This window comes from Trachypithecus francoisi, unplaced genomic scaffold, assembly GCF_009764315.1.
Source record: "Trachypithecus francoisi isolate TF-2019V2 unplaced genomic scaffold, Tfra_2.0 Lachesis_group10, whole genome shotgun sequence".
In the NCBI taxonomy this organism is placed as follows: Eukaryota; Metazoa; Chordata; class Mammalia; order Primates; family Cercopithecidae; genus Trachypithecus; species Trachypithecus francoisi.
The window spans coordinates 42,745,764-42,770,727 of record NW_022681455.1 but is presented as its reverse complement, the minus strand read 5'-3'; the positions used below and the strand labels follow the sequence as shown (position 1 = coordinate 42,770,727).

Sequence of the window (24,964 nt, the reverse complement as noted above, 5' to 3'; positions counted from 1 at the left end):
TAAAAAAAGAAGGCGGCTGGGCTTGGTGGCTCATGCCTGTAATCCCAGAACTTTGAGAGGCCGAGGTGGGAGGATCGCTTGAGTCCAGGAGTTCGAGACCAGTCCTGGCAAAACGGTGAGACCCCATCTCTACAAAAAATTTAAAAAGTAGCCGGGTACGGCGGCATGCACCTGTAGTCTCAGCTACTTGGGAGGCTGAGGTGAGAGGATTGCTTGAACCTGGGAGGTCAAGGCTGTAGTAAGCTGTGGTTATGCCTCTGTATTCCAGCCTGGGAAATGGACAGAGCAAGACCCCATCTCAAAAAAAGAAAGAAAAAAAAAAATTAAAAGAAGAAGAATATGCAACAAAGACTGCAAATGTATTTTCTACTTGGATCTTTACAGAAAAAGCTTCCTAACCTCTAGTCCAGGAAAGAATGAAGATCCCTGGGAACAAGATACATATGTGTCACTATTAATGGTTATACGTATGTTTTCCTGTCTTTCCTTAATGTCTTTGAAAGATTAACGTGTCTTTTAAAAGACAGCAAAATTTGTAACATTGCATTGTAAGGTTTGTAACATTTTGGCCATGCACAGTGTGACTCATGCCTGTAATCCCAGCACTTTAGGAGGCTGAGGCAGGTGGATTACCTGAGGTCAGGAGTTCAAGACCAGCCTGGCCAACATGGTGAAACCCTGTCTCTACTAAAAATACAAAAATTAGCCAGGTGTGGTGGTGGATGCCTGTAATCCCAGCTATTCCGGAGGCTGAGGCAGGAGAATTGCTTGAGTCTGGGAGGCGAGGTTGCAGTGAGCTGAGATTGTGTCACTGTACTCCTGCCTGGGTGACAAAGTGAGATTCTGTCTCAAAAAAAAAAAAAAAGTTTATAGGTGCAATATACATGATAAGAAGCACAAAGGATGAGAGGAATAAATGTAACTATAAATGCAAGGTTCATTCATTTTACACGAGGTTGTAAAAACAGACTTTGATAAGTTAAAGATACATATTACAATCCCTAGAATTACCATTTTAAAAAATGCGAGAGAACAGCTAAAAAGCCAAAAAAAGAATAAAAACGAAATGCTATAATTTTAATTAGCCCAAAAGGCAGCATACAATTAGGAACAGAGGAACAAAAAAAAAAAAAAAAAAGAGACAAACAGAAAACAAATAGCAATGGTAGACCTAAATCAACAAATACATTAATAATTATAAGCATATCAATTACATCAAACAACTGCAAAATATACCTTCTTTTCAAATGCACATGGAATAAGACTGACCATGTTGCCAAACCATAAAACAAGTTTCAAGTTTTGTTTGTTGAGACAAGGTCTGGCTGTGTTACCCAGGCTAGAGTACAATGAATGGTACAATCTCAGTTCACTGCAACCTCTGCCTCCTGGGCTCAACTCAACCTCCCACATAGCTGGGACTACAGTTGTGCTCCACCATGCCCAGCTAATTTCTGTATTTTTTTGGTAGAGACGGGGTTTCGACATGTTGCCCAGGCTGGTCTTGAACTCCTGGGCTCAAGCTACCCACACAATTTAGCCCTCCAAAGTGTCAGGATTACAAGCATGAGCCACCTTGCTGGGCCCATGAAACAAGTTTCAATAAATTTCAAAACTGAAACCTTACAGAATGTGTAACTTTGTTAGCAATAAGCTACAGTATGTTATCTAAGAAAGTCTCAAATACATGGAAGTTAAGCAATGCACTTCTAAATAACCCATGGGTCAATAAATATAAGAACATAATCCATACTAAGTAGAAGGAAGAATAATAAGAGTAGAAATCAATAAAACAAAATAGATAAAAGACAAAAATAACAAAGCTTGAAACTGATTGTTTGAAAATATTAATTAAATTGATTAAAAAGACAAAATACAAATTACTATTATCAGGAATGAAAGAGACATCATTATAGATACCACAGACATCAAAAGCAAAAGGAAATATGCACAATTTTATGTCAATTTGACATTATATGAAATATAGTCCTTGAAAAATATATAGTACCAAACTGACAGAAGACGAAATAAAATTATTAAATGCCCTAATAAATATCAAATAAATTGACTTGTTACCAAATACTCCCTTGCAAAAGAACCCTAGGTCTTGATGATTTATTTTACTGGCACATTCTATCAAACATTTAAGAAAGTCATACCAATTTTACATAAATACTTCCAGAAATAAGGAAGAAGAAATATATCCCAATTTGTTTTACAAGGCCAGTATAACCCTGACAACCAAGACCAGACAAACACATTACAAGAGAATACTAGATTGGTATATTCTATGGAACACAGAGACAAAAATCCTTGACACAACATTAATGAGTTGAATCCAGCAATACACAAAAGTTATAACTGATGATAATAGAGCTGGATTCATCTAGTAATTAAAAATGTGAAAAATCAAACAATGCAATCAACCAAACTAATGGAATAAAAAAGAAAAACTAAGATCATCTCAATAGATGCAGTAAAGGCACCTGACAACATGCAATAGTCATTTATGATTTTTTTAAAAAAAAAACTAAGTAAACTAAGAATAGAAGGGAACTTCCTCAATGAGATAAAAGTTATATGAGAAAATTATACTTAACATCATACTTCATAGTGAAAGACTGAATTTCTCCCTAAGATTGGGAACAAGGAAAGAATATCCACTTTTACCAGAGCAATGAAGCACAAGAAAGAAAGGCAAAAGGATCGGAAAAGAAAAAGTAAAACTGTCTCCATTCATAGAAAACATATACAGAAAAATCCTAAGAAACAAAAAACAAAACAAAAACACCAGAACTGGTAAGTGAATTTAACAAGGTCATAGGGTAAAAGTTAATATCAGAAACCAGTTGTATTTCTTTATAATGGCAGAAAATAAATGGATGCTAAAATTCAGGAAAAATATCATAAATTACTTAGGAATAAATGTAACAAAAGGCATGTACAACTTCTATATACAAACTATAAGACTTTGCTAAAAGGGATTAAAGAAGACCTTAATAAATGGAGAGAGATAAAATGTTTATGGATTTGGCAAACTCAGTATTGTTAAAATGCCAATGTACTCCAAACTAATCTATAGATTCAGTGCAATCCTAATCTTAATCTCGGCAGTCTTTCTTAAAAATAGAAAGTGACAGACTAATTTTAAAATTTATAAAATGCAAAGGACATGAAATAGACAAAACAAACTCTAAACGAACAAAAATGGAAGACTCACACTAATCAGTTCAAGACTTATTATAAAGCTGCAATAATCAAAGTAATGTCTTTGACATTACATATATCAATGGATGAATTAGATTACTGTTCAGAAATAGACCCACACTTTATGGTTAAGTGATTTTTTATAAGATATCAAAGCAATTCAACCAGGCACGGGTGGCTCATGCCTGTAATCTCAGCACTTTGGGAGGCCAAGGGGGGCAGATCACCTGAGGTCGGGAGTTCAAGAACAGCCTGACTAACATGGAGAAACCCCGTCTGCACTAAAAATACAAAATTAGCCAGGCATGGTGGTGCACACCCATAACCCAGCTACTCGGGAGGCTGAGGCAGAAGAACTGCTTGAACTCCAGCCTGGGCAACAAGAGCGAAATCAGAAAAAACAAAAACAAAAATAAAAACAAACAAACAAACAAACAAAAAGGCAATTCAATGGGGAGAGGAAGAAATGATGCTGGAACAACTAAATATCCGTATGTAGAGAAATGAAAGTTAACCTCTACCTCAAGCCATATAAAAAATTGACTTTGAGACAGATCATAGGCCCAGACAAAGTCTAAAATCACAAAGTTTACATGAAAAAATTAGAGAGAGGCCGGGCGCAGTGGCTCATGCCTGCAAATCCCAGCACTTTGGGAGGTGAAGATGGGCAGATCATTTGAGGTCAGGAGTTCAAGACCAGCCTGACCAACATGGTGAAAATCTGTCTCTACTAAAAACACAAAAAAATTAGCTGGGCATGGTGGCGCGTGCCTGTAGTCCCAGCTATTCAGGAGGCTGAGGCAGGAGAATGACTTGAACCTGGTAGGTGGAGGTTGCAGTGAGCCGAGATTGTGCCACTGCACTCCAGCCTAGGTGATAGAGCAAGACTCGCCTCAGAGAAAAAAAAGAAAAGAAAAAAAAAAGGCTGGGCGCTGTGGCTCATGCCTATAATCCCAGCACTTTGGAAGGCCTAGGCGGGTGGATCACCTGAGGTTGGGAATTCAAGACCAGCCTGACCAACATGGGGAAACCCCACCTCTACAAAAAATAGGAAATTAGTTAAGGCATGGTGGCACATGCCTGTAATCCCAGCTACTTGGGAGGCTGAGGGAGGAGAATCGCTTGAACCCGGGAGGCAGAGGTTGGAGTGAGCCGAGATTGCACCATTGCACTCCAGCCTGGGCAACAGGAGCAAAACTCTGTCTTTAAAAAAAAAAAAAAAAACAAAAAAAACATGGAGACTATTTTTGCCATTTGAGAGAAGACAAGAGATTTATTGGACACAGGAACAATAATCGTGAAAAACAAAGTGGCAAACTGAACATCAAAATTAAAAACTTCTGTCAATCAAAAGCCACCATATAGACAAGCCACAGACTAGGAGAAAATAGTCACAAAATGAGTCTGACGAAGGACTTGTATTCAGAATACATAAAGAACTCCAAAAGTGAATAAAGATAATGAAAAGATAAACAACCTAAAAATGGACAAAAGACCTTAACAATAACTTCACAAGAGAAGCTGGATGAATGGGCAATAAGCACATCGAAAATTGTCCTTAAGGAAAATTCGGGTATCATTATAGATATCAAAGGAGCACTGAACTTTTTTTTTTTAATTTTAAAAAGAAAAAAAGAACTATAATGAGATAACATTAAATAGAATGGCAAATTAAACAGTCTATGTAGGCCGGGCGCGGTGGCTCAAGCCTGTAATCCCAGCACTTTGGGAGGCCGAGACGGGTGGATCACGAGGTCAGGAGACCGAGACCATCCTGACTAACACAGTGAAACCCCGTCTCTATTAAAAAATACAAAAAACTAGCCGGGTGAGGTGGCGGGCGCCTGTAGTCCCAGCTACTCGGGAGGCTGAGGCAGGAGAATGGCATAAACCCGGGAGGCGGAGCTTGTAGTGAGCTGAGATCCGCCCACTGCACTCCAGTCTGGGCCACAGAGCGGAAAAAAAAAAAAAAAAACCCAAAAAAACAGTCTATGTAGTATATGCTGGCAGATAATTAGAATAGTACGATGCTTTAAACTTAAATTTAAATGAGGTTATTATTTTAAGGACTTTGTATGTTTTCTAAGGAATAATACAATAATTGCAATTAAGAAATATTTCATACTGTATTAAACACATTCTTCCTGTTTTGTTAAAAAAAAAAAAAAAAAGCCTGACAACATCACCTATTGGTAAGGATATTTAACAACAGGAACTTTTGTACATTACTAGAGGAGAAGATAAAATCATTTTGGAAAAAAGGTTTAGCAGTTTTTATTAAGTTCAACATATACCTGCCCTTTTACCCAGAAATTCCACTCTTAGGAATTTATCCAAGAAAAATTAAAACATATGTCCATAAAAACACTTGAATAAAAACAGTAATATCCTGAAACCAAGGTATTAAGTAAGAGTATTCATCGCATTATTACAGTCTAGAAGGCCTATCTTATGGTGTCTTAATATAAATAACATTTTTTACATTCCTAAAACGTATCATTAAAAGTTGCAGATTTTTAACTGTGCAAGATTTATGTTATTTGGTATATAAAACACATTAAAATATGGTTAAGTACAGAATAACAATGCCTACTATTTTAATGTGTTGCATATTTAAAAAAGAGAAGGTCATAGAAGTTTTATTCATAATAGCCAAAACTTAGAAAAAACTCGAATGTTCATCAACAGAACAACAGATTGTGGGCAACTGCGGCACATTTATACAATGAAATACACTCAGCAATAAAATGGAACCAACTTCTAATAATCATTACATCATGGATAAATCTGACAGACATTATGCTAAGAAGAAGTCAGGCACAAAAGGACTATAATTTCATTTTTATAAGATCTAGAACCAGGCTGGGCGCAGTAGCTCATAGCTGTAATCACAACACTTTGGGAGGCTTAGGGGAGAGCCTCACTTGACCCCAGGAGTTCAAGATCAGCCTGGGTAGCAAAGTGAGACCTTGTCTCTACAAAAATTTAGCCAGGTTGGCTGGGCGCAGTGGCTCATGCCTGTAATCTCAACACTTTGGGAGGCTGAGGTGGTCAGATCATTTGACGCCTGGAGTTTGAGACTAGCTTGGCCAACGTGGCAAAACTCGGTCTCTACTAAAAATACAAAAATTAGCTGGGCATGGTGGTGCATGCCTGTAATCCCAGCTACTCAGAAGGTTGAAGTGGGAGAATTGCTTGAACCCAGGAGGCGGAGGTTGCAGTGAGCTGAGATCATGCCACTGCACTCCACCCTGGGCAACAGAGCAAGACTCCGTCTCAAAATAAAAAAGAAAATTTGCCAGCACAGTGACAGACACATGTGATCCCAGTTACTTGGGAGGCTGGGGCAGGAGGATAGGTTGAATCTGGGAAGTTGAGGCTGCAGTGAGCCATGATCATGCCATTGCACTCCAGCCTGGGCAACAGAGCAAAACACTGTCAAAAAAAAAAAAAAAAAAAAAAAATCTAGACCCACCCAAAGTAATCTAAGGTGAAAATATCAACATAGTGGTTACCTAGGGGGCTGGAGCCAATAACAGGGAAATTTCTAGTGAGACAGGAAGGTTCTCTATCTTGACAATATATCAATTATATCAAGTTAACTACTGTCAAAAATGTACAATTAAGGCCGGGTGCAGTGGCTCACGCCTGTAATCCCAGCACTTTGGGAGGCTGAGGCGGGCAGATCATGAGGTCAGGAGATCAAGACCATCCTGGCCAACATGGTGAAACTCTGTCTCTACTACAAACACAAAACAAATTAGCCGGGCGTGGTGGCATGCACCTGTAGTCCAAGCTACTCAGGAGGCTGAGGCAGGAGAATCGCTTGAACCCAGCAGGCAGAGGCAGCAGTGAGCCAAGATTGCGCCCCTGCACTCCAGCCTGGGCAACAGCATGAGACTCTGTCTCAAAAAAAACAAAACAAAAAAAAGTACAATTAAGATTTGTCTTTTGACATATGTAAATTTTTCCTTAAGAAAAAACACTCAAAACTCACACAGGCACCAAGAGATAAAATTTTAGTAATATAAATTTGAGTTTCCTACCTGAATGGATTACCCCAAAGCCTTCATGGTTCTATTATTTCTTACCATCTAGGCAAACACAGCTAGCTATATGCCAAGCTGATGATATCCCCATGTACTTCTACATTTCATTCTGCACCAAACTGAATAATCACAAATCTCCAAAATAAGAACATAAGGCTAATTTTAGACAACTACAGAAATCTAAATTATCTAGAATATATTTACTGCTCACCACCTGTCATTTTCCCAGGTCAGAGACAGCAGTGCAGACAAGGGAAATTCCATTATACTGAAGGCCCCATGATAACATGCAGAATTAAAATTCTACCTCTGGGTATTTACTGAAAAATGTACAAAGAGATGTACACAAACATGTTCAGAGTATTCCTTGTAGCATTGTTTGCTACAGAAAAAAACACCTAGAAATCTCCATTTCTAATTTAACTATTAGGTCAAACAAATAAACTATGGCCTGTCCTAACTATGAAAACACAGCAGTTATAAAGAATGAGGTAGGCCGGGCGCGGTGGCTCAAGCCTGTAATCCCAGCACTTTGGGAGGCCGAGATGGGCGGATCACGAGGTCAGGAGATCGAGACCATCCTGGCTAACATGGTGAAACCCCATCTCTACTAAAAATACAAAAACGAGCCGGGCGAGGTGGCGGGCGCCTGTAGTCCCAGCTACTCGGGAGGCTGAGGCAGAAGAATGGCGTAAACCCGGGAGGCGGAGCTTGCAGTGAGCTGAGATCTGGCCACTGCACTCCAGTCTGGGCCACAGAGCGGAAAAAAAAAAAAAAAAAAAAAAAAAAAAAGGATGAGGTAGACTTATATATATTGACATGAACAGATATCCAAAACAAACTGTTAAGTGAAAAAATGTAAGCCACAATTATAATATACATAGTGTAATTTCATTCATATGTGTAATATACATAGTATAATTTCAGCATGTACCACACATGCTGGCCAGGTACAGTGGTTCACACCTATAATCCCAGCACTTTGGAAGGTCAAGATGGGAGAATCCCTTGAGTCCAGGAGTTTGAGACCAGCCTGGGCAATATAGGGAAACTCTGTCTCTACAAAAATACAAAAGTTAGCCAAGCATGGTGGCACATGCCTATAGTTCTAGCTACTTGGAAGAAACATTTGGGTCCAGGAGTTGGAGGCTGTAGTGAGTCATGATCACACCACTGTACTCCAGACTGGGTGACAGAGTGGGACTGTCTCAAAAAAAGAAATAACCAACGGTTTTAAAACTAACACAACACTGATTCCAATCTCTGGACTATTTACGTTACAAAGAAATAGCTTGATATAGTTTGGATATGTGTCCCCTCTAAATCTCACGTTGAATTGTAATCCCCAATGTTGGAGGTGGGGCCTGGTGGGAGGTGACTGAATCATGGGAGGGATTTCTCATGAACAGTTTAGCACCATCCTCTTGGTGCTGTTCTCCCAAGAGTGAGTTTTCATGAGATCTGGTTGTTTAAAAGTGTGGCATCTCCTCCTCATCTCTTGTTCCTGCTCTCACCATGTGATGTGCCTGCTTCCCTTTCCCTTTCAGCGATGACTGTAAGCTTCCTGAGGTCCTCACCTGAAGCCGAGCAAATGTTTATGCCACACTTGTACAGTTCTGCAGAACTGTGAGCCAATTAAACCTCTTTTCTTTATAAATTATCCAGCCGTAGGTATTTCTTTATAGCAATACAAGAACAGTCTAACACTCAGTTTTAAAATAGAATCCTGCAAGAGATCAAGACTTCAAGTTTTTGTGTGTGTGTGGTTTTTGTTTTTTGTTTTCTTTTTTTTTGTGAGATGGAGTTTTGCTCGTTGCCCAGGGTGGAGTGCAATGGCACGATCTCGGCTCACTGCAACTTCCGCTTCCTGGGTTCAAGCAATTCCCTGCCTCAGCCTCCTGAGTAGCTAGGATTATAGGCATGAGTTACCATGCCCAGCTAATTTTTGTATTTTTAGTACAGAAAAGACTTCAAGTTTTCTAAAAAGCAAGAAACTGAAAGAACAACCCCTCTTCACGGAAATACGTAGGTCTTCCATATGAGAGCTTTATTATTTCCAGACAGAAAAGGAACTGGAACTATCTGCGCCCCTCTGCCTGAGATATACTCATGGCTCAGTAATTTATATGAAGGAGAGCATTCAATTAAAAAAACCTCACACATATCTATAGTTACCTATGTGCTTTCATACACATTACTTCATTTTATCCTAATGACTCAGGGAGGAAAAATAACCCTAAAGAACGTAAAAAAATCACTGCTAAAGACACTTCTAATGCTCATCCACATCTCAGTTTCATCTATCCCTGTGACTTAGGAGAATTACACTTTCCCGACCTGTTCTGTAGCTGGACAGAGGCATTAGGACTAGTTCTGCCTAATGAGATTTGGGTAAGGTCGTAATTTCTGAGACAAAGCATTTATTTGCTGAGCACGATCCGCCAGTTCTATTCTGCTCTTGCTGTGGTGAACCTTGAAAGCATTACACTAAGCTTGTGGAAACATAATATGGTGTGAAAAAACTACTTGGAGCAGAATCCCCTACTTATCACCCCATTCATCTGAATTGGTCACACAGTCTGAGTAACAAATATATCTTGGTACTTAAGTCTTTGTGATTGTAGCGTTATCATTTTTAGCATAATCTCAACCGTCATGACCAACAGAATCAGAGCTAAAACATCCCAACAGAAAGAAATGATAAATGTTCAAGGTGATGGATATCCTAGTTACCTTGATTTGATCATTACACCTTATATGCATGTATCAAAATATTACATATACCCCATAAATACATACAATTATTATATGCCAATACAAACCAGCATTAAAGCAAAAAAAAAAAAAAGCCTAAGCAAAATTATTTAATAGTTAATAAAGCATCACAAAATACTACCTAGAAACAAAAATACTCCTGATGGTAGCATAAGCCACCCCCGCCCCCAGTGCCGATTTCTGGTTATCTGTAACATTCATGCAATAGGTTTTTAAATGTTAAAAAAGAATGTTCTCAATTTAACTACACTAAAAAAAAAGGGACAAAATCTCACTTCTCCGTATCTTAAAAGAAGTATTAAGCTAAAAACCTAACTCATGAAAGTATGATTTCATATTCTACTCATGTTTTATTTTTCTTAATGGTTATAAAAAATATCAAAATATACAATTATAAAAATCAACACTAAGATTTTTGCCCACTAAGATTTTTTATACTCTAAAACCATTTCTATTTAATAATGAATAACAAGAGATAAGTTTGACCACTCTTTTCCTAATAGAGTACATAAGTACATAAAAAGTAGCTTACTGCCTACGAACACCCAGATGGCTTTTTTCTGACATCATGGAGACTTCAGAAAAATAATTTGTGACCAATACAATTTTAGAAACTATGAACAAGTAACTCCCATGGCAAAACTAATCTATGCCCTTCACAAATCCTTTTCCCAAGTACTATATATAAAAGATACTTTAATAACATTTTTTTTCTCATTAAAGAAACCTTCCACATTATGGATATCAGTCACCTTTATCCTGAAGGGTCTAGTTTAGAAACCTTCCCAGAATTCCAATAACCATATTTCATCTTTCCAAATAACAGACTCCGTGTCATTTTACCAGGGCGCTGGGTTTCATGGAAGCACCTACTTTTAAAATGAGATGTTCATCCCCAACACCCAGCATGGCCATTTACTGTGAGTTTACTGTGTGTCAAGTATTGTGTAAAGTACTACACACAAAGCATCTCACTTACCTTCTCAACAACAATGTAATGAAGAACCTGGCTGGTCTTTGATCTGGTTCCTGGGAGGTAATCTCTAAATCCCTGGCATTACTCATGTGATCAGAGTGTCTCTGTTATTTGTGGGACTCCCTACAAATAACAAAAACTATACATCCTAGAACAAGACTTACTTTGGATCTGCCCTATCAAAACAGGAGGGAGGCCAGGCGCGGTGGCTCATGCCTTTAATCCCAGCACTTTGAGAGGCTGCAGCAGGTGGATCACTTGAGGTCAGGAATTCGAGACCAGCCTGGCCAAAGTGGTGAAACCCCATCCCTACTAAAAATAGACAGATTAGTCAGTGTGTGCCTGTAGTCCCACTTACTCAGGAGGCTAAGGCAGGAGAATTGCTTGAACCCGGGAGGCAGAGGTTTCAGTAACCCAAGATTATGCCACTACAACCCAGCCTGGGCTATGGGGTGAGACTCCATCTCAAAAAAAAAAAAAAAAAAAAAAGAGGACGGAAAGGCCACTGTGGCCCAGTACTGAACACAAAATCCAAATGGGGTAAAGGGGGACAATTATGGAGAGAATTGGGCAGCAGCAGAATGGCTATATACAGGAGAATAATTAAATAAGCAAATACTTTAAGGAAAATGAGAATCAGGTTTTCTCTTGTCAGAGAAGGAAATTAAAAATATGCAAAAGAAGAAAACTAGAAAAAACCTTAGATGAAAACTGGAGAGATCACCACAGATGTACGGTTTTCAGTATCTATTTCAATACACTTATACAGATAGGTATAAAATACAGCTCCATTGAGACAGCCTGAGAGTTATGACACCAACAGCGACAAGCACACATACCATCTTATTTGTCAACACCATTTTCCACTAAAAAGAAATAGGATCCTTGGCAAAATGGTTGATTTCAGCGTTGGGGCAGGGGAAAACTCAAGATGTGCCTGGGACATCTTGTTGTACCAGGAAGAAAAGGAAAAACAGAAGGGAAAAGGGAAGGGGAAGAAAGGAAAAGGAAAGGAAAAGAAAAAGAGCTCGAAGGATGATAGAGACATGAAAAAGAACAAAGATAGCTCGAAGGGGCTCCTACTGGCCAAATCTAGGACAATTTGAGCATAATAATGAGACCCCACAAATACTGATACAAATAAATAAATTAAAAGTTTGATAATGAAGAGGATACTTAATAGCCTCAAAGTACTTCCCAATAACATACTTATTGATCACATAGGGGAAAAGAGTAGCATTACAGTAGAGAAGTCTTGCAGACATCCCTTTAATCAAGTGATCAATATCACCAGTTATAGAACTAATCAAAATCATATATACCACCTGACAGGGTTAAAACACAGGCATCTGTGGTACTCTTGTCACAGATGCAACTTGAATCTAATTATGAAAACCAGACAAACCCAAACTAAGGGGACATTGACAAAATAACTGGTCTGTAATCTTCAAAAGTGTCAAGATCATGAAAGTCACAGATAAACTGAGGAAACGTTCCAGACTGAAGATTAAAAGATAAGATAGACAAATGAATAATTTGGAACTAGATCCTACGAATACAAAGAACATTACTGAACAATGGGGTCTCAATTTCTTATCTGTAAATCATGAGGTTCAACTAGGTCTACTGCTGCAAACATCAACAGAATATTCAAAGTGGTTTCTGTAATAGCAAACAAAAAACTAGGTCTAATAGTTTTTCAATATATATACTGTTCTCTATTGATATTCTAAATACGCTGATAAAGAAAAACTACCATAGATACCCTGAGGCCTTCACCAAAATTAGCTTATTAAATTTAAATTTTACAGGAAAAAGTTACATAATGTCTCCATCAACAACACATCTACACAAAAGAATATTATCTAGCTATATAAGCTGATATGGAAAGACGTTAAGCTATTGTTAAATACAGAAGAGAAAACTGAGCTCAGTATATGTAACATATCCCCATCTGTATTTATGTGTGTATGTATGCAGGTTCAAAATTGCTATGTATCTTGGCCTATATATACACAGAAAATTCTGAAAGAGGCTAGGTGCAGTGGCTCATGCCTATAATCCAGCACTTTGGGAGGACAAGGGAGGTGGATCATCTGAGGTCAGGAGTTTGAGACCAGCCTGGCCAGCATGGTGAAACCCCGTTTCTACTAAAAATACAAAAATTAGCTGGGCGTGATGGTGGGCGCCTGTAATCCCAGCTAGTCGGGAGGCTGAGGCAGGAGGATCACTTGAACCTGGCAGGTGGAGGTTGCAGTGAGCCAAGATCGCACCATTGCACTCCAGCCTGGGCGACCTGGTGAGACTCCATCTCAAAAAAAAAAAAAAAAAAAGGAAAATTTCTGAAAGGATATATGGGAAAATGTTAACAATTATTAATTCTGGATAATAGGATAGTCAAAAAGAGGACAAGGCACTTTATTCTCCATCTTCTACCCTTGTATACTCAATTTTCATCAAGAAATTTAAAAAAGAATAGTCTTCCTAATAGCAGTAAGTATGTATAGCACCCAGATCTTGGTTTCTAACTGCCATTCCCAAATGAAAGAAAAATCCTTAAAGAAATGGCTGATTCTACATACGGGTCAGAGCAAGTACAAAGTGAGCTGTGAGCATCTTGTTGTGCCAGAAAGGAAAGAAGCACCCACAAACTAATGAAGGCATGTGAAAAAGACAAAGAAGCTAGAGTGACAGGGCTCTCACTAGCCAAACCTAGGGCAATTTGAACATCAGAATTACTGTAACTAAAAATATCAAGAAAAGCAAGAAAGTGATTACTGCAAGAGTTACGATGTCAGTTAATTACGGGGCAAGGAAGAAAGCACACAGTAGGCTTCTAGAATGATGGTGACAATATTTTTTGATCAAGAATAATTACAAGAATATTCGTTTTAATTATGTATTAAACAGCATGTATTTGTAATACGGATTTTTAAGCAGATACGGTATTTCATAATTTTTAAACAAAAATTTTAAGGTTTCAGGGAAAAAAAGAGAGGTCAAATAAAACAAGAGCCTCCTAGAAAGAAAATTAAAATATTTTACCTGCAAGAGTATGTAGGCTCTCCTACTTTAAAAACACGACCACAAAGATGAGAAGGTTTGTTTGCTTGCTCAAGTTTTGGAAATCCAAATGCAGGATCTTCACCACAAAGGTACCATTCCATTGGTCCCAACAAAACATGCTGTGCCAGCATGTCTTCCTTCTGTGGAAAAGGGTTGGGACCCCTGCAGTAGATTTTGGGTACATAGTGGGCTAAATGCTGGTACACTTCTCTAGTGAGGTCAGTTGCTTGGAGCCATTTCTTTAAAAGAAGAAAAAAGAAGAAATGGTTTGAAACACCAACACACTAATTTGAACAAATTCACCCTACTTTCTTTTAGGTACAAAAATAATGGCAAAAGCATGTTAAAATATTTTGTTTACAACACTCACCACCGTATGTTAGAAATTTAGCCTATTAAAATGCCAAGTATTTTTAAATCCTACTTTTAAGTGTAAGCAAAATTAAAATGAAACAAGCCCCCCTCCTTCCCTGCAAAATGACTCTTGAAGCAACCTTCTCTAGGCAGTACCAGAAAATAATTACAAGAAATCATTATATAAGACATGAACCACTGAGCTCATCTGACATCCTTCCTAATGCTTTGCTCAAATGTCATTCTCACTGTGATACGAATTCTGCCAGTTTGTCCATAGGAAGAGTGTACAGTGAACATGAACAGCCAATATGTATCGTGAACATGAATAGCCAATACACTACATTTCTTAATGATTGATAAATGAGTTTATATACCAGTCTCTTATGAATAAGTCAGTCCACAAGAGACTGTTGTACCAACTATGCTTTCTTTCTCTGATCAACCTCTCTCTATAAGGCCTTTTCCATTTGCTCTCCCCACTAAAAACAAATTTTAAAGCATGATTATACTTAGATCTCATAGGCACCAACTCAATAACTGAATGCATGATCTCCCCCACATCCTTCACCAAAATTTGTTATTTTCCCCATTTCCCTATTTTAGCTTTGCTTCCTTTTCAGATTTTTCAGTGTGGATACCCAGGTTTTGTATTTAAAAAACATACGAAAAGAAGCCAGGTGCAGTGGCTTATGCCAGTAATCCCAGCACTTTGGGAGGCCAAGCCAAGCGCATCACCTGAGGTCAGGAGTTCAAGCCCAGTCTGGCCAACATGGTGAAATCCCGCCTCTACTAAAAATACAAAAATTAGCCGGGCGTGGTGGCGCATGCCTGTAATCCCAGCTACTCGAGAGGCTGAGGCAGGAGAAATCGCTTAAACCCAGGAGGCAGAGGTTGTAGTGAACTGAGATCCAGCCTGGGTGACAGAGCAAGAGTCTGTCTCAAAGGGGGAAAAAAATAAAAGACTCACTTCTGCTAGAATGCAGTTAACTGAACTGTGAACAAAACCCACAGATGGAGGGGAGGAGGAAGGGGGAAGCGGGCTGAAAAACTACCTATTGGGTACTATGCTCACTACCCGGGTGCAATATATTCATGTAACAAACTTGCACATGTGTTCCTTAAATCTAAAGTAAAAGTTGAATTTTAAAAAAACCTCCAGTGTTTACCTATGGATTATCACCTAAATTCCAGTTACATTATAAGAAGTCAATATAAGGTCTTCATTTTAGCTATTTTATTTACTTGTATATTCTTCAGACCACTCCTTCTAAAAATAACATACAGAGAGAGATTTTAAATATGCATGAGGTGACGTATATTAACTTTCTAGTCAATTTCATGTTTTCAGAGAACTTTTACTAAAAATGCAAAAATTTTGTTCATAAGTTAAGGGACTAGATAGAAGCTTATAACCAAAAACAGTGAAAGGGTTTTCACACTTAAGATGAAACTACACTATTTTCCAAACATTACTAACATTGTTTGTTTACATTATGCAAGTAGGAAAGAGACCAAATTACTTTCAAAACCACAGCATTTCTTCCCTGGTGGACAAGTGGTTAGGGGAGAAAAAAAAAAAAAAAGAAAAAAAACAAAACAAAACAGCAGCAGCATTTCTTAGGAGACAATCCTACAGGTTTTAAGTATTCTCTCCCTTCAGAGTGATTCAATCAAAAGTTTATATATACATACACATCCTTTAAGCTCAGTAATTATAAAGAGGACAAGTTTTAAAAAAAAAGAAGAAAAAGCAGAGTCCTCAACAAGCATACTAGAATCTTATTCTTTGAGTTAAAAGACATCTTTTTTGGCCTCATTCAAAGCTAAATGTCTCATTTTTCACTCGTTGTCAGCAAATCAAAACAAGAATGAAGGGAGTCAAATTATCCTAAGCAACTTTTTTTGAGTCTCACACTGTTGTCCAGACTGGAGTGCAGTGGTGCGATCTTAGCTCACTGCAACCTCTGCCTCCCGGGTTCAAGTGATTCTCCTGCCTAACCTCCTGAGTAGCTGGGATTACAAGCATGCACCACCACACCTGGCTAATTTTTATATTTTTAGTACAGACAAGGTTTCACCATGTCGGCCAGGCTTGTCTCAAACTCCTGACCTCAGGTGATTCGCCCACCTTGGCCTCCCAAAGGTGCTGGGATTCAATGTACTCTTTATAAACGAAAAATTAAGCAATAAGACCAAAATAATTCACCTCCATGATCCTAGAAAGTTAAGTGCTTCAGACTATTTTAATTTACAACATATTGAAAGATTGTATTTAAAAACCAGTTTTTTTCTTATATTTTATGTTCCCATCCCTGTAAAACTTCACTGTTGCAGAATTTTAATACAAGAATGAAAGGTTTCTTTAGAAGGGATGCTTTCTAAAAAAATTATGTAGTCTAGTGACTGTAACAAGAGAGCAAATTTGTTCACAGATTTCTTCAACAAAAATTCAGACACTAGTATCAGCATCTGGTTAAGAAAAAAAAAAAATCGGCCGGGCCCAGTGGCTCATGCCTGTAATTCCAGCACTTTGGGAGGCCAAGGCGGGTGGCTCATTTGAGTTCAGAGGTTCGAGACCAGCTTGGGCAATATGGCAAAATCCCGTCTCTATTAAAAATAAAAGAAAATTAGCTGGGCATGGTGGTGCACGCCTGTAGTCTCAGCTACTCAGGAGGTTGAGATGGATCACCTGAGCCTCAGAAGTTGAGGCTTCAGTGAGGCATGATCATGCCACTGCACTTCACTGCACTTCAGCCTGGGTGACAGAGTGAGATTCTGTCTCAAAAAACAAACAAATAACAACAAAAAAAACGACTCACTTTATATAAAAATATTATTAGTAAAACAAGCAAGTATTTCACTCTTTATTACATGTTATTATAAATAACAAGATTTAAAAGTCTGGTTCCAGAAAGGCATGCATATGCTCCCCATTTTTAAAATCTTTACTACTGCTGGGCACGGTGGCTCACGCCTGTAATCCAAGCACTTTGGGAGGCCAAGGTGGGCAGATCACTTGAGGCCAGGAGTTCGAGACCAGTGTGGCCAACATGGTGAAACCCCATCTCTACTAAAAATACAAAAATTAGCCAAGAGTGGTGGTGTGTGCCTGTAATCCCAGCTACTCGGGAGGTTGAGGCAGAAGAATCGTTTGCACTCAGGAGGCAGAGGTTGCAGTGAGCCTAGATTGCACCACTGCACTCCAGCCTGGATGACAGAGTGAGACTCCGTCTCAAAAACAAAAACTTTACTACCATTATATGAAAAATTCACAATCACCTAAAAGATTTGGGCTCTACTACAGGCACTTTAACCTGATTAAACATATACACTTAATATAAAAAGCAAGAAAAATTTATGACTGTCTTTCAGAAGTAGCTCACATATTTCCCCAAAGAATAAAATCTATAGCTTTCCATATTAGTTCTCACTAACACATGCTAACTGCAACTGTTTCTTCAACATGAAAAACTGAGATTTCCAGTTTGGTTGGCATTTTAATTTGTCTTTATTTCAGACACTTGTAGCTGTCACACCCATGTGGCACAAGAGAGTAATAAGCATTCACTACCTTATTAGAAGTCCCTCTTAAGGGAAGTAAAGAAACTGTCAACTCATCCCTCTAAAGTAAACATGTTATGACAATGCTTCCAGGAGCTTTTCCTCTATTGAATGCTAAATTTAAGCCTTGGGATAGAAAGCAAGTACAATAAAATAAAAATGAAATGAAAAAGAAAATCCCTAGAGGTTAGCCTTTTATTACAGTCTCTATTATTCTATACCCAATTAAAATTGTATCCTTTAACCACTTATGGTTTTGCTTTCAAACAAGGATAAGCAACATGTAAGTTAATCATGAAACAACTAGTGCTCATAATCATAAAAACACTAGTGCTCAATTGGGAGTTTTGGGGAATATATTGAGAAAAAATTTAAACAAATTATATTAAGAGTTCTACAAATGAAGGAGAGTATTTACAAATAAAAATAGAAATTTAATAGGTCAAAAGACTAATTTAAAATGGGCAAAGAAGACATAAAAATGGCCAATAAGCTCATAAAAAGATGTTCAACATGACTCATGAGGGAAATGCAAATCAAAACCACAATGAGAAGGCACAACACCCAAAAGAATGGCTGTAATCAAAGCACAGGCAAAAACAAGTGTTGACAAGGATGTGGAGAAACTGGAACTCTCATGCACTACTGGTGGGAATGTAAAACAATGCAACGGCTTTGGAAAAATCTGGCAGTTCCTCAAAAGAGTTAACATATAACCCACCAATTTCACTTCTAAGTGTATATATATATATATATATATATATGCACCCAAGAGAAACAAAACCATAGGTCCCCACAAAAATTCGTAAAAGAATGTTCACAGCAACATGATTCATAATACCCAAAAAATAGAAACAACCCAAATATTCACCAACTGATGAACAAATAAAATATGGTTTATCTACACAAAGGAATGTCATTTGGCAATAAAAAGAATGAATTACTGACACAGGTTGAGCATCCCTAATTTGAAAATGTGAAATCCAAAATGATCTAAAATCTGAAACTTTGTGTATCCACATGATGCTCAAAGGTCATGCTCAAAGAAGTACTCATTGAAAGACTTGGATTTCAGAGTAAGGATCCTCAACTGGTATAATACAAATTTTTTTTTTTTTTTTGAGACGGAGTCTCGCTCTGTGGCCCGGGCTGGAGTGCAGTGGCTGGATCTCAGCTCACTGCAAGCTCCGCCTCCCGGGTTCACGCCATTCTCCTGCCTCAGCCTCCCGAGTAGCTGGGACTACAGGCGCCCACCACCTCGCCCGGCTAGTTTTTTGTATTTTTTTAGTAGAGACGGGGTTTCACTGTGTTAGCCAGGATGGTCTCGATCTCCTGACCTCGTGATTCACCCGTCTAGGCCTCCCAAAGTGCTGGGATTACAGGCTTGAGCCACCGCGCCCGGCCGCAAATATTTTAAAATCCAAAAAAATCCAAAATCCAAAACACTTCTAGTGGCAAGAGTAATGATACTCAACCTGTACATGGTACAACATGGATAAATCTTCAAAACATTATCTTAAAAGAAAGAAGTCAGCCACAAATGACAGTATGTTGAATTCCATTTATACGAAATATCCAGAAAAGGCAAATCTACGGAGACAAAAATTAGTAGTTGATTAGGCCTCAGGAGTTTAGGTGCAAATGGGAAGTGACTGTCAATAGGTATAGGATTTCTTTTTTGGGGTGATAAAAATGTCCTAAAATTGATCACAGTGATGATTGCGCAACTCTGAATATACTAAAAACTACTAAATTGAACTGTACATTATGTGAGTTACATCTCAGTAAAACGGTTTAAAAAATGTAACAGCAAAAAGATAACTAATACAGACCTAAAACTCTACAAAACTTAACAAATTCCTATTTATTAAAAAAAATTGTTTTTGGAGACAGGGTCTCTATCATCCAAGATGGAGTACAGAGGCATGATCATAGCTCACTATAACTTTGAACACCTGGGCTCAAGCGATCCTCCCTGCTTAGCCTTCTCAGTAGCTAAGACAGCAAGTTCATGCCACCACACCCAGCTTTTTTTTTTTTTTTTTTTTAGTAGAGACAGGATCTAGCTATGTTGCCCAGGCTGGTCTCAAACTCTTAGACTTAAGCAGTCTTCCCACCTCAGCCTCCCAAATAGCTGGGATTACTGGCATGAGCCAGTGCTCCCAACCTATATTTCTTTTATACTCAGGGGAAAAAGACGGGGTCCCACTTTGCCACTCAGGCTGGAGTGCAGGTGCGTGATCTCGGCTCACTGCAACCTCAGCCTTCTGGGTTCAAGCAGCTCTCCTGCCTCAGCTTCCCAAATAGCTGGGATTACAGGGGTGCACCACCATGCCTGGCTAATTTTTGTATTTTTAGTAGAGACAGGGTTTCACCATGTTGGCCAGCATGGTCTCTATCTTTTGACCTCGTTATCTGCCCGCCTCAGCCTCCCAAAGTGCTGGGATTACAGGCGTGAGCCACCACACCCGGCATGTTTACTTTTAAAGCCACAATCACCCATTGGAATACACTATAACCATATGTAGTATGGAAAGTAAACCAAGTCAAGAAGTGTTGGGAAAGTCATACTTATGGAATCAATTCTAACAAGAGAAGAATGAGAAGAGAGGGCCACTGCAATATCCTAAACTTACAAATATTAAAGAGTCAGCTTAGATGCTTTTCTTTGTGAGGCATACTAGCTGGAATGGATGGGATCACAAAAAGTTCTTCCTCCTTATAACAGGAATAAGAAAAGCGATGTGTAAATGAAACGTGGGAAGGATGACACTAGTGCTCGTTAGGTGATTTTTAAATGGAAGTGATCCTAACAAATTACCAATGACAGAGGTCTGAAGCCTACAATCACTGTTTTCTCTACTTGTTTCTCTTCCCTAAAATGTACTTTCAACCTAAGAGAAAACTTTATTAATTTAAATGTGTGATAAAAAGCTGAAGCCTAAGCTGAAAAAAGTTTTAAATCTTAAGTGTTTTAACTTAATACAGACAGTAAAGTCCTCACAAAGTAAGGCAAGATTAAGGTCATATAGTTGAAGGAATTTTATATTTTAATATTCATTTTCAAGGTAGGAGGATCTTTGGAGACTAGGAGGTCAAGGCTGCAGTGAGCTATGATCATGTCACTGTACTCTAGCCTGGTCAACAGTGTAAGACCCCATCTCTTACCAAAAACAAAAAGAGTTTGCATCTTCTCTATTTCAGAGAATTGTGTTGGTCAAATTTTATTGTTCAGAAGGCATTTAAAAGTAAACAGGGTAGGCCGGGCACGGTGGCTCACACCTGTAATCCCAGCACTTTGGGAGGCCAAGGCGGACGGACTACCTGAGGTCAGGAGCTCGAGACCATCCTGGCCAACACGGTGAAACCCTGTCTCTACTAAAAATACAAAAATTAGTCAGGCGTGGTGGTGCATGCCTGTAATCCCAGCTGTAATTTGGAAGGCTGAGGCAGGAGAATCACTTGAACCCCAGAGGCAGAGGTTGCAGTGAGCCAAGATCGTGGCATTGCACTCCAGCCTAGCAACAGAGCAAGACTCTGTCTCAAAAAAAAAAAAAAAAAAAAGTAAACAGGGTAAAATGTAGCTCAGATTGTGATCTTCACAAACTCAAATGAAGTCCAAATTAATAATTTTTTGTTGCATTTCCCTTGATTTTTCCCTACTGCATCTGCTTGAGAATTTCACTTAACAAGAACTAGGAGCACTGGCCTCCAGCACTACTTTTATAACCAGTTTTCTCAGGAGCCTCTACAAATGGGAGAACCTCCTATCACCTGATAGTTTGCACTTTTAGAATGGGATAACGGAATTTGTACCCTCTATCACTGGGCCAAGACACAAAATTCAGTGAGAGAAAAAAAACCCATAACAGTACTTTGAGGTAAGCAACAGATAATCAATTAGAAGAGGCATGGAGAGCAAACAGCTGTCATTACTATTTAACAGTTTACTTGTAACACTACTTTCTTTTTTCAAATCTCTGATAAAGGAAAGGCAGAAATTCCTCGAGTTGTGTGCAATATTAAGTAGAAAGTAAATGAAAACAGACCTAGGCTAAACAACTAAGTAGGTTTAAAAAAATACACCCAAGGCAGGGCGCAGTGGCTCACGCCTGCAATCCCAGCGCTTTGGGAGGCCCAAGCCGGTGGATCACCTGAGGTCGACAGTTCGAGAGCACCCTGACCAACATGGAGAAACCCCATCTCTACTAAAAATACAAAATTAGCCGGACATGGTGGTGTATGCCTATAATCCCAGCTACTCGAGAGGCTGCAGCAGGAGAATCGCTTGAACCGGGGAGACGGAGGTTGCAGTGAGCCGAGATCACGCCATTGCACTCCAGCCTGGGCATCAAAAGCGAAACTCCATCTCAAAAACAAAAACAAACAATAACAACAAAACACACCCAAACAAGCAAAGATTCAGCATTTAACAACGTATTTCTTTAAAGTTCTCACCTCTACTCCTGACATTTCCTTCTACCCGGACTTAAGGTCCTCATCAATTCACGCAAAATAACTACTCACTGACCAACAGCTCCACAGTGCCCCCAATCCAAATTTTGTTCGTAGCATGCAGATTGCTGAGTTTTATTCACGGGTCACTCCCTTCCTAGCAGCCTTTTTAACTGGAGGTCTTAGAGGTGGGGCCCAAGCTGTCTTGGTCCATTCATAATCATTCTGGGCAATCTCTTCTAATGGGTGTTTCCTGTCCTTATTGGGGAAAGATGCTGTCGAGTTTATTACTCTACAACTCTGCTATTTACACTAGAATATTCATATTACAGTTTTAATGCAATACTGCGTTTGAATGGTTTTACGTTTGGAGCATAACTGCTCCTACTACTCTGTGACCAATTCTCACGTTTAGCTTATACAGTATTTGTTGAAAACTGCTCTATCAACGTTATATAACATTTGTTCTCCATCCAATTACCCCTAACTCCTAGAAAAAATATTTTTAAAATTTCCCAGCCTCCACGACTACTTTCTCATACTCAGTAAACTTTCCACACATGCATCAACGTTGTCAACTAATCAAACCGGTGGGGAAAAAAAAAAAAAAAGGGGCACTGAAAGAGGTAATGAAGGGTAGTGTCGTTTACCTTCTTGGTGCCTGGGGCAGTCCCAAAAACAAAGTAGGGGCTCGGTCAGGGTGGCATGTTTAGTCGGAGGAGCACACGGCTCCGCTTGTCTCAGGAAAAGCAATCAACTAGATAAAGTAGGGCGATTATACCAAAAACACAAGAAGCGTCTCTTCTCTTCCAACAGCTGATATATATAAAGGGCAAAGGCCCATGTGTTGGGAGACTTAATGGGCGGCTAGGGGAAAGGAGGTATGATGGAAGAGCCGTGCGCTCTCCTGGGCAGGAAGGGAAAGTAAACGCAGTTAGTGCACAGCGCAGCTCTGGGAGCTGTTGAAAATGGAAAGAGAGGGGCAGGATCGGTGGCCTCCCCGGGCTGTTACCCCACAAGGCGAGGGCCGGCACAGCTGTTTCCCCAAGTCTGGGCCGGGCTGCTCCAGGGCGTCCAGGAGTCGGTTCCTCCCCGCGGGCGCGGCCTGCGAGGGGCGGACGTACCCGCCCGGGTCCCGGCACTCACCCCCGCAATCTCCTCGGCCGAACATTCCAGCAAACTCCGGTCGATGGCCTGCACCTCTGGCTCCAGCTCCGACGCCATCTTCTCTCCTCCTCCTCCTCCCCTGCGCTACCGCCGCCCGGGAAGCTGCAGCCTCACGACGGCCCCGGCGGCCTCGACTGCCACCCCTGCCCCAGGCAATCAGTCCCGGAGCCGTCCAAGTGGCTGCAGGTGGCGCAAGAGAGGGAGAGAAGGGTGACGTGAACCGGAAAGGAAGGACAGCGGCCTCCTGCGCTCCCTCCCAAGCTTAGCGCCCAAGAGTCAAGTCACTGGCTCGTCCCTGACCCAGGGAAGGACACAGAAAACCCCAGGCCTGACACTCTGGCTAGCCACTACCGTGTCCTGCACCGGGAAAGGGGCGATAACACCCAGGAGGCGAAGCAGAGCGTTCTGGGTACTGTAGTCGTCCCAGCAAAGCCGGGAAAGAGGTGGCGCCCTGATACGGGGGCCCTCGAATGCATTGTGGGAGTTGTAGTCCATTTCCAAGGGGCGCGGCTTAAATGGCAGATAAGCGGGCGGGGCTTTTCTGCCCAACGAGAATCATGGGAAGAGAGTCGTGGAAAGTAGGGCCCCCTGGAAAAAAGCCAAAGAGCAAGACACTGTGGGAATTGTAGTTTTATTCCCCAAATCTCGTTTGTTCATTTTTTGTATCCCCAGCTTCAAGAACACTGCCTGGCACGTGGTAGACCCTCAAGGACTTGCCAGTCTGGCATAGGGTAGGCACTCAAATACTTGTCAAAGGAATGAATGAATTACATTCTATTCCTGTGGTTCTATGTCCTGTCATCCATGGAACCCTCATCTTTTATACGAGTAATGGAGGTAAACATTACCCAGGTTTTTGAAGGTTTAAAACATGTTTAAAAACATTTTTCAGGCCGGGCGCGGTGGCTCAAGCCTGTAATCCCAGCACTTTGGGAGGCCGAGGCGGGCGGATCACGAGGTCAGGAGATCGAGACCATCCTGGCTAACATGGTGAAACCCCGTCTCTACTAAAAAATACAAAAAACTAGCCGGGCGAGGTGGCGGGCGCCTGTAGTCCCAGCTACTCGGGAGGCTGAGGCAGGAGAATGGCGTGAACCCGGGAGGCGGAGCTTGCAGTGAGCTGAGATCCAGTCACTGCACTCCAGCCCGGGCCACAGAGCGAGACTCCGTCTCAAAAAAAACAAAAAAAAAACAAAAACAAAAAACATTTTTCAAACACTTTAGTGATGACCACTTACAAACTTTATCACAAATCTTGCTGCAAAGGAGAAAGAGTCTATTAGGCCAATTCAAAGATTTACTCTTGATAAAGACATTTAATTTCTACAGATAATCAGACCAAGCTTGGTGG

The 24,964-nt window shown here is 40.0% G+C and overlaps 1 protein-coding gene across 5 annotated transcripts in view; it reads right to left on the bottom strand.

Annotated features, from left to right (window-relative positions):
- UBR2 (ubiquitin protein ligase E3 component n-recognin 2) overlaps positions 1-24,046 on the bottom strand; it is a 134,649-nt gene extending 110,603 nt beyond the window's left edge. For 2 of the 5 annotated variants that reach the window (XM_033217182.1, XM_033217181.1), the window contains exons 1-2: positions 23,593-24,040; positions 14,053-14,312 (exon numbers count right to left, since the gene is read on the bottom strand). In XM_033217182.1, the coding sequence (XP_033073073.1) occupies positions 14,053-14,312; positions 23,593-23,670 (338 nt within the window). In that variant the 5' untranslated portion in view covers positions 23,671-24,040. Of the gene's footprint in view, positions 1-14,052; positions 14,313-23,592 lie in introns of all 5 variants that reach the window. The other 3 variants (XM_033217180.1, XR_004438729.1, XM_033217183.1) reach the window with 3 other exon arrangements.
- Positions 24,047-24,964: the final 918 nt, after the last annotated feature.